This window comes from Antedon mediterranea, chromosome 10 (assembly GCF_964355755.1).
Source record: "Antedon mediterranea chromosome 10, ecAntMedi1.1, whole genome shotgun sequence".
NCBI lineage: Eukaryota > Metazoa > Echinodermata > Crinoidea > Comatulida > Antedonidae > Antedon > Antedon mediterranea.
In genome coordinates, this window is record NC_092679.1 from 24582409 (window position 1) to 24592594 (window position 10186).

The window sequence follows — 10186 nt, forward strand, 5'->3', positions numbered from 1 at the left end:
AAAACTTGATATTTTGGCCAATTTTCAAAAATATCCCTGTACTAGTATAGTACAGGAATTTTTTTAGAAAAATAGTCAATTTTCGACCATTTTATTTTTCGACTGGTTTCTATGGCACTATAAGATAATGATAAAGCAATATATGATCATATAAAGCAATATTATCGAATAATAATTGATTTTTAAAAACTTGATATTTTGGCCAGTTTTCGAAAAAATTCCTGTACATAGTACAGCCAATTTTTGACCATTTTATAGGAATATACTGCACATAAAATAGAGCACTTGTTTTCATGTGACCCATAATCGTCCAATCAAATGACAGGAATCTATTTAGGTGTTATTAAATAATATTCACTTTATTATAATCCACATAAAAATAATTTACAGATCATGGCCAGAGGCCAAATTGTAAGTAACTCTTACAAAAATATACAACTATAAAAATAGGCATAACAAGAAACATAACTGCGAAAAAACATCAACAAACCAAGAATAGTGGTTATGTCATATTAGGCTGGCCCTAAAAATCTCAGAAATGTCAAATCAGAAAGAAAAAATACCATTTGCCAATGTCTACATTGAAATTAAAATGTACTTGCGTATCAATTTTTGCAAATACATTTAAATTTTAACAGACTTTTTCTGCTGCCTAAGCCGCCCCATAAATGATAGGCTCATAATACAGGGTAAATTAGTCATTTACACAGGCATAATTATCGTACAGAATTTAATGAAGTTTCAATAAATAGGATTTTAAAAATATATAAAATATAAGTATAAAATTTGCAATTATACATATATGCACCTAAAACAGAACGATAGCACAATCATGGAGACACTGCAGGTGGCATGGAAGATCCATCACTAGCACCATCATCACAGTTAACAGGATAAAGGGTATCCCACACCAGGCTTCCATGTAGCTACAAAAAAACACAATAATCATTATATTGAGAAACCAATTAAAGCTTTACAATCATAAAAAGCAATCCAATAGTAATCATTACGCTTCCCTGTTTTTATTAACTTCAAGGTATATACTGTTCAATACAATGATATTATAATAATAATTACACAGTATATTAAACTTGTACTGTACACAAAGCACCTCGCTTTACAGCAACAAGAGAGACATTTTAATACAGTAATTACAAATGGCGCCACCAATACTTCCTACATACCTTTCCTCTAATTGGTTCAGTTGGCTTAGCTCTTGCATTGTATTGGTGGTTATAAGAGATCTTCTCAACTAATAAACGTGGCCCATTTTCTGGAGGCAAGTGTGTTACTGGAACTGAAAATAAAGAATGTGTGCTGAGCATCAATATAAAAGTATTTTAAGTACAGTCTTCTTAACCACAAGCTACAACTCCAATGTGCAATCTACAAATCCTGGCACTCCCCGGGCTACAACTCCACTCCCCAAGCTACAACTCCACTCCCAAGCTAGAACTCCACTCTCAAGCTGCAACTACTGGCACTCTTCAGCCTACAACTCCTCTCTGCAAGATACTTCACTCCTCACTAAGCTACAATGTCACTCACCAACATACAACTTTACTCTCCATCTTCATTGGTACTGTACTTGTATACAATACCTATTCCATTAGCAGGTCTTGAATTTGGATTACTTCCATGTCTCGATATCTGCTGTTGATATCTGTGACTTTGTTTGTCACCATAGTCTGATCTATTTGTTGTACTGTAGCTATATTCATGTTTCTTTAGAGGTTCATCTGATGTTCTTGATGGCCACCAATGGTTTTCTTCAGCTTCTTTCACCTCTATCTTAGTGGCAACATGACAAATTGGTTGGTGTAACAGTCTGCAGTCTTGTTCTAGGAATCCTACCTTCTCTGGATGTGGTTTATGGTGTCTATTTGTGGATGGTGGTCGTTTTTCTAATGGAGGCTTCCTTTCCCCTGTATGGGTTGCTGAATAGTGACTTTGAAACTGTGTGTCTGCTTTTTTGTTACCAAATATTCTACTGGTGTCTGGACTAAAAGATAAGAGGTATAGTTCAGAAAAAAGTTATACAAACTGTAAAGGAATAATATACTTTTTTTTAACAATAGTACACAATTTACCTACATATTTAACTAAAAATACAATATAAGCTATGCCTAGTAAATTGGTAGGCATAAGTGATACAATATCATAATACGATGGAATCCCAATTTTATTTACTATTGTTAGTGTATCTGGCAGCCTCTTTATCTATTGAAAAACAGTACAATAAAATAAGAATTAATACAAGCTAGCAGCCTATGTATGGCCTACACTTTGTACATTGTATATGTTATGCGCGATTTGAACGATTTGCGCAATTTAAAATTGCGCAAAGAATTCCTTGCGCAATTTGAATTGAAAAATCTGTTTCAAATTGCGCAAGCAACGTATTAAATTGCGCAAGTAGTCTGCAAATTGCGCAAGGTTTTTTTTGACAGATTGTGAAATCATGCACACCCATATTTTTATAGTAATTTCTAAGAATGATTCAAAATTAAAGATAATATCGCATTTCCTTATTTTTTATAGTAGTGAAAATATTGTTATTGTTAGCCTACCGTCGAAGACCCGACAAAGGACCACAAAGGTGGAGTTCCCGGCGGGCATGTGCACGGCGGGCGGCTAATACTACTCTAGCCTCCTACTACTGGCTATTGTTACGTGTGACGAGAGTCAGGTGTCACATGTCGCATGCAAATGAATCAAGTCGTCGGTGGTCAAGTGGACGAATCAGAATGGAGCATGGTGGTGCGCGGTATTTTGGAAAGCTGTGCTGGGTGTGTGATACAAAGAAGGGAGTCACTCAGGAGACAGGGCCAGCTAAGGACGCTTGCGGTTAGAACTGTGCTTGATACTGGAAGCAAGGCATGACGATAAGAATAAGAAGGTTGTGATGTGTACAGATGGCCAGGCAAACCAACCACTCGGTATCATACGTATCTATAATTGTGTTGTTATGTATTTTGTGCTTCGTGAAAGGAAATAAATGGAGCTCGTGCTCTTTGCATAATACTCTGAGTGTCGACTATTGTTTGTTCCAAGCCTCGTTGTTGCTATTTATTTAGGTATTTCGGCCTAGGCCAAAAGTGGTCGTAACAGAAATTGGGGGCTCGTCCGGGAAAACCGGAGTTATCAGACTCACTCGGGGTTTGGAACAAACAATCACTGCTACACTATTGTAATTTTTTTTAACCATTTGTTTATAATGGAGTTTGAGGCTGAAAAATACCTTGCAGAGTGTGTTTCCTGGGAAAAATTTAATACGTTAAAAAAGCCAGATTTGTTGGCGTTGGGAAGGTATTTTGATCTGCATTTAAAACAGTCTACGAGAAAACAAGTTGTTAAAAATAAATTAATTGAAACCCTTGTAAGAGAAGAATACTTAGAAGAATCATGTTTAAAGGAAGTGATTGTGGTTGAGGAAGTAGAGAGTGAAGCTGTAAAATTAAAAGAATTAGAGTTACAAATGGCTAAGATGGAAATTGATAAAGAGAGAATGATGATGGAAATGGAAATGGAGAGGGCAAAGCAAAAAGCAGATGTAGAGTTAGAGCTTGCGAAATTGCAGTACCAAATTGAAAGAGACATTATTGAGAGAGAGAGAGAAGGAAAAGTAAATGTTGCTAGTGCGCCTAATGCTTTCGATGCGTCTAAACACATTAGGCTTGTTCCAAAATTTCAGGAAACCGAAGTTGATGAATATTTTCAACACTTTGAAAAAATTGCGTACAGTATGAAGTGGCCGACAGAAAAGTGGACCCTTCTGTTACAGAGTGTTTTCATAGGGAAAGCACGTGAAATTTATTCGGCTCTACCCCTTCATGAATGTAGTGATTATGAAATAGTGAAGAAAGCAGTGCTCAGTGCTTACGAACTTGTGCCAGAAGCTTATCGACAAAGATTTAGAAATGCGAGGATACAGTGTGAACAAACGCATGTGGAGTTTGCCAGAGTTAAAGAGCAAATGTTTGATAGATGGGTTAGTTCTAAAGATGTAGAATTGAATTATGATAATTTAAAGCAAATGATGTTAATAGAAGAATTTAAAAGGTGCATTCATGTTGATATTAAAATTCACCTTGATGAACGTAAAATTGATACATTGAAAGACGCAGCAGTATATGCCGATGACTATGCATTGACTCATAAATTAAGTGCGATAAACATAAATAATCCTAACCATGAGGATAAACCACGTGATTACAAACGGGTATCTGATACTAAGAGACAGAGTCCGTTTAAGAGTAAGCGTTGGGATAAGCCTAAGGTATTAACATGTTACCATTGCAAAAAACCAGGACATGTTATGTCTCAATGTTATTTTCTCAAACGTAACTCAAGTAACAAATCTTCTCTTCCAGTAGGATGTGCTACATTAAAAGGGGACACCAACAACATTTCAAAAGTAAATAAGCAAATTGAATGTAATAAAACTAATGAAAATTTTGCACCATTTATGTCAGAGGCACGGGTATCGCTAAAAGGTGATGATTGCTTTAAACGCATTAGGGTCATGCGAGATACATGCTGTGCCCAATCTATGATGTTGGAAGGAGCTCTTTCTTTCGGTAAAAGTAGTTCTACGAGTATGACCGCGTTAATTCGAGGTGTGGGGATGAATGTTATTAATGTCCCGTTACACAAAGTAATAATTGATTCTGAATTAGTTAAAGGGGAAGCGATAATAGGTGTTGTACCGGAGCTTCCAGTAAAGGGTATTGATATGCTTTTGGGTAATGATTTGGCTGGCGGTAGGGTGTTACCTGAATTAATGATTAACGATAATTTAACTCGCACACTACAAGAGTCTAATGTGCTATGTGAAACTGGTACGCCCGACAATGATTGGGAATACCCCGCCTGCGCTGTAACACGTGCAATGACACAGAAAATTGAAGATAGAATGTCCGATAACGATGGATTAGATTTAGAGGGGACATTCATGTCAAATCTAGAATTTTATAACCCAGGTGAAGATATCAAAAAGACAAAGTGCGACACTTCCTTAAATGTAGGGTCAGGTGAACCCAAAAATAGAAAAAGAGAGCCTTTAAGTACAGAAATGTTGATCAAGGAACAAGAAGATGATTCATTTATACAGAAATTGGGGTCTAGGGTGTTACCTAAGGAGGAAGCGGCAAAACTACCGGTCTGCTTCTATAAAGAAAATAACGTTGTTATGAGAAAATGGAGGCCACGTCATGCACAGGTACATGATGTGTGGGCTGTGGTACATCAAATTGTAGTCCCGAAAGTCTATCACGACGATGTAATAGGCATAGCCCATGACAACTCTATGTCAGGGCACTTGGGTGTTAGAAAAACACATGATAAAATTATTCAACATTTCTGGTGGCCATCTCTTAAAAAGGAAGTATCACGCTATTGCCGTTTGTGCCACATATGCCAGGTTGTGGGAAAGCCAAATAAGAAAATTCCGGTAGCACCGCTTAAGCCAATACCCGCTTTTGGGGAACCATTCAGCAAAGTTATGATAGATTGCGTTGGTCCATTGCCAAAAACAAAGTCCGGAAATCAATATCTCCTTACTATTATGTGCTGCTCTACGCGTTTTCCCGAAGCAGTCCCACTTAGAAATATTAAGGCAGCAACGGTAGTCAAAGCTTTAATTAAATTCTTCACATTAGTTGGTTTGCCTACATCAATTCAATCTGACCAGGGCACTAATTTTAAATCAGGGTTATTCCAACAAATTATGTTACAATTGGGCATAGAGCAATCAACATCTAGTGCGTATCACCCAGAGTCTCAAGGTGCTATAGAAAGATTTCACCAAACGTTAAAAAACATGTTAAGGGCATATTGTGTAGAGTTTCAAAGGGAATGGGACGAAGGGGTACATTTAGTTCTTTTTGCAGCCAGAGAATCTGTACAAGAAACATTAGGTTTCAGCCCATTTCAGTTGGTCTTCGGTCACTCCGTGCGGGGACCATTAAAATTGCTGAAAGACAAGTGGCTCCAGGGAGAACTAAATAATGTAAATTTATTGGATTATGTATGCGACTTTAGGCATAAACTTAACAGGGCGACCGTCATTGCTAAAGCAAATTTAGTAAAAGCACAAACTAAGATGAAAACTTGGTATGATAAAAATGCAAAAAGCAGGGTTTTTAAACCTGGGGACAAGGTTCTGGCATTGTTTCCCATTCAGGGGAGCCCAATGCAAGCGCGATTTCACGGTCCATACAAAATCGACTCAAAAATAAATGATCTAAATTATGTCATAAATACACCAGGGAGACGGAAGAGTAGACAATTATGTCACATTAATATGCTTAAAGAATATGCCGAACATGTTTCTCGCGATGTAAAACCAAATTGTGCGGCTGTAGCTTGTAACAATGACGGTGGCTCTCGCAATGATTTAAAAGAAAAGGGCAAGGAATATGATTTAAAACTAAGCAATTCTGATGTAATGAACAATTTACAACAAAAGTTAACTCATTTATCAATAGAACAACAGAGTCAATTGAGTACACTTGTGAATAAATGGAACGGTATCTTTTCTGACACCCCTAGTGTAACAAATGCTGCAATCCATGATATCATTGTTGGGGATACACAACCTATTAAGCAACATCCTTACAGGGTGAATCCAATTAAAATGGAGTATCTCCATAAGGAAATTGAATATATGTTTAAAAATAGTATAATTGAGCTTAGTAAAAGCGACTGGAGTTCGCCATGCATGCTTGTTCCCAAGTCTGATGGTTCATATAGACTCGTGGCGGATATGCGAGCAGTTAATCGTTGTTCAAAAACAGACTCGTATCCAATTCCGAGAATTGAAGATTTAATAGATAAGGTGGGGAACGCAAAATTTGTTAGTAAATTTGACCTTTTAAAAGGCTACTGGCAAGTGCCACTAACGCCGCGCGCCCAGGAAATTTCTGCGTTCTGTACCCCGTTCGGGCTTTATCAATACAGGGTGATGCCGTTTGGCCTTAAGAATGCGCCCGCGACATTTCAACGAATGGTAAATCGACTTGTAGCGAACGTAGAAGGCTGCGAGGCGTATGTTGATGACCTGATTGTATACAGTCAAACTTGGGAGCAACACATGCAACAGTTAAATGAAATGTTTAAAGCTTTGTCACAAGCAAACCTAACTGTAAACTTAAGTAAGAGTGAATTCTGTCATGCTACGGTTACGTATCTTGGTCATGTTGTGGGGCAGGGAAGGGTTAGACCCATCAGGGCTAAGGTTGAGAGTATTTATTGGTACCCAGCACCCACAAACAAAAAATCGTAGATGAGGTTTTTAGGGATGGTGGGGTACTATCGGAAGTTTTGTCCCAATTTTTCTAGCGTAGCAGGTCCTCTTACAGAATTGCTTAAGAAGAATGTAAAATTTAAGTGGTCGGATATATGTGAAAGTGCCTTTAGGAAAATTAAGTCTATGCTAATGTGTGAACCAATCCTTATAGCACCGGATTTTAAGAAACAATTCCGTTTGTATGTAGACGCCTGTGATGTGGAGATTGGTAGCGTTCTCATGCAGAAGAACGTTTATGGGATAGAATGTCCCGTATGTTATTTTTCTAGAAAATTAAGTAAACACCAAATGAATTATTCGACTATTGAGAAAGAATGTCTGGCACTATTGGAGTCGTTAACGCATTTTGATGTATATCTAAGCACTACCGTAGACCCAATACTTGTGTTCACTGACCACAACCCACTTACCTTTATTTATAAAATGCGAAATAAAAATCAGCGGTTGCTGAGGTGGGGACTAACTTTACAAGAATACAATGTTGAGATTAAGCATGTTAAAGGAAAGGAAAATGTGATTGCCGATGCTCTGTCTCGTGGGGTGTGAACAATATTATGAATGTAATGCAAATGAATATAAATATTATGAATGTAATGCAAATGAATATAAATATTATGAATGTAATGCAAATGAATATAAATATTAAGAATGTAATGCAAATGAATATAGATGTGTAAAATTAAGAATAATGTATGTATACTTGTGTAAAAAAAAAAATAGTAAATAATACAAGTTAAAATAGTGATATGTAGCCCTAAGGTAAAGAAAAGTAGGAAATGTAATAAAAATGGAAGTGTTAAAAAAAAAAAATAGATGAATAAAATGAAAATATATGATGTAATGTGAAATTGAAATTGTGTAATAAATTAGAGATGTTTTTGTAAATACCAGTGGTTGGTGAGGAGGCACCAAAAGTTTTCCTGACGAAAAACTAACTTTAAGGGGGAGAGTGTTACGTGTGACGAGAGTCAGGTGTCACATGTCGCATGCAAATGAATCAAGTCGTCGGTGGTCAAGTGGACGAATCAGAATGGAGCATGGTGGTGCGCGGTATTTTGGAAAGCTGTGCTGGGTGTGTGATACAAAGAAGGGAGTCACTCAGGAGACAGGGCCAGCTAAGGACGCTTGCGGTTAGAACTGTGCTTGATACTGGAAGCAAGGCATGACGATAAGAATAAGAAGGTTGTGATGTGTACAGATGGCCAGGCAAACCAACCACTCGGTATCATACGTATCTATAATTGTGTTGTTATGTATTTTGTGCTTCGTGAAAGGAAATAAATGGAGCTCGTGCTCTTTGCATAATACTCTGAGTGTCGACTATTGTTTGTTCCAAGCCTCGTTGTTGCTATTTATTTAGGTATTTCGGCCTAGGCCAAAAGTGGTCGTAACACTATGTTTTGATAGCAAGTCTAACCGTTGGTGGCGGTAGACTATGTTGTGTATTTACTAGACTACATTAATTTTTGTTATTTTTACATTTATTTTGATTTATTTTAAGTTACAATGAGAGTGATAATATTATTTAATTGTGTATGCCATTTATGTTGTGTATGTTATCTTCGCATTTATTATGTTTCATTTTGAGTTATTAGTTTCGAATAAATTATTATTGTTAACCGATCGTCGACGTTAGCACGCATTCTGGTAGAATTCTGCTGCGCCATTTGAAAATTTTACAAATTGTGCAGCGCAATTTGAAATTGCGCAAGGATTTTCTTGCGCAATTTGATATTGCGCAAGTTTGTTGCAAGTTGCGCAAGAAAATCCATGCGCAATTTCAAATTGCGCAAGAATTCTTTGCGCAATTTCAAATTGCGCAAGGAATTCTTTGCGCAATTTTAAATTTCGCAAATTGTTCAAATCGCGCATAACATATACACAGGTGGCTAGTACCAGTAGGCCTAGCTAGCCTAGGCCCTATCCTATTATATAGTAGGCCTAGTTACAAATTAGGCCTAACTTAGCTACCTATGCTAGGCCTAGGCCTCTAGCCTAAATTTAAAAGGGTAGCCTAGGCCTATAGCCTCTAGCTACCCTCCTAGCTAGAGTCTAGGCCTAGGCCTAGGCCTAGCTAGGCTATTTACTATTTTACAAACAAAAAGGCTACATGTTGTATAACATATACATGCCTAGCCTAGTAGCTCTACTGTACTATACGTCATAGCTAGTAGGCTAGAGAATACTAGACTAGGGCCTAGGTCTCTACTCTCTAAGCCCTCTAGCTAGCCTAGGCCTATTTATTTATTTATTATCCTAGCCAGCCTAGGCCTAGGGCCTAGTAGGAGGCCACTACCGGGGCGGGGTCCCTTCCTTGCGTGCCGTGCATTGCCATTTTCGTGTAATGCGACAGACTTACTTGTATTTTGTAATTACTCTCCTCTTGCTTAACATTGGTGGCATATAAAGCGTCATATTTGTTTTTTATCATTTATAGTCGAATAAGCTTGCAGAAGACCAGGTTAATAAGATGTAGGCCTAGGCCTGCCCTCCTTGAGAAATGATACTATTCTCTAGTAGGCCTCCTCCTCTACCTAGCCTCGCCTCTCCTCCTACTACTACAACTAGCTTCTTTTGATTATCGCGTTGCTAATAGTAACCAAGGAGTCACAAGCTACTGTGTGTACATTTGCGTCAGCTTGCGTCAACTTACCGTCGTCAATACACTAACGCGTCAATTATCAAGTACATTTTACCTCATTTTATAACAGATTAATTCAAAGAATACTGTACTGTAGTATTTTGATCTGCCTCCGATTCCGATATAATATACAGTATTTACAAACCTAAAGGCAATTTCTTCTTTATTTTCAAAGTGAAGCACTCCTTAGTTTCCACGCACTTACAGGATGTGATTTCATCTCTGCTTTTTACCGA

The 10186-nt window shown here is 37.5% G+C and overlaps 1 protein-coding gene across 2 annotated transcripts in view; it reads right to left on the reverse strand.

The window, feature by feature from the left end:
* LOC140061041 (ciliary microtubule inner protein 6-like) overlaps positions 1–9885 on the reverse strand; it is an 89332-nt gene extending 79447 nt beyond the window's left edge. The window contains exons 1-4 of one of the 2 annotated variants that reach the window (XR_011847395.1): positions 9669–9885; positions 1602–2002; positions 1185–1297; positions 724–926 (exon numbers count right to left, since the gene is read on the reverse strand). Coding sequence is in view for 1 of the 2 variants with exons in the window: in XM_072107449.1 (XP_071963550.1) it covers positions 831–926; positions 1185–1297; positions 1602–2002; positions 9669–9724 (666 nt within the window). In the remaining variant the exon portion in view is untranslated. Of the gene's footprint in view, positions 1–193; positions 927–1184; positions 1298–1601; positions 2003–9668 lie in introns of those variants that run through there. The other variant, XM_072107449.1, reaches the window with a different exon arrangement.
* Positions 9886–10186: the final 301 nt, after the last annotated feature.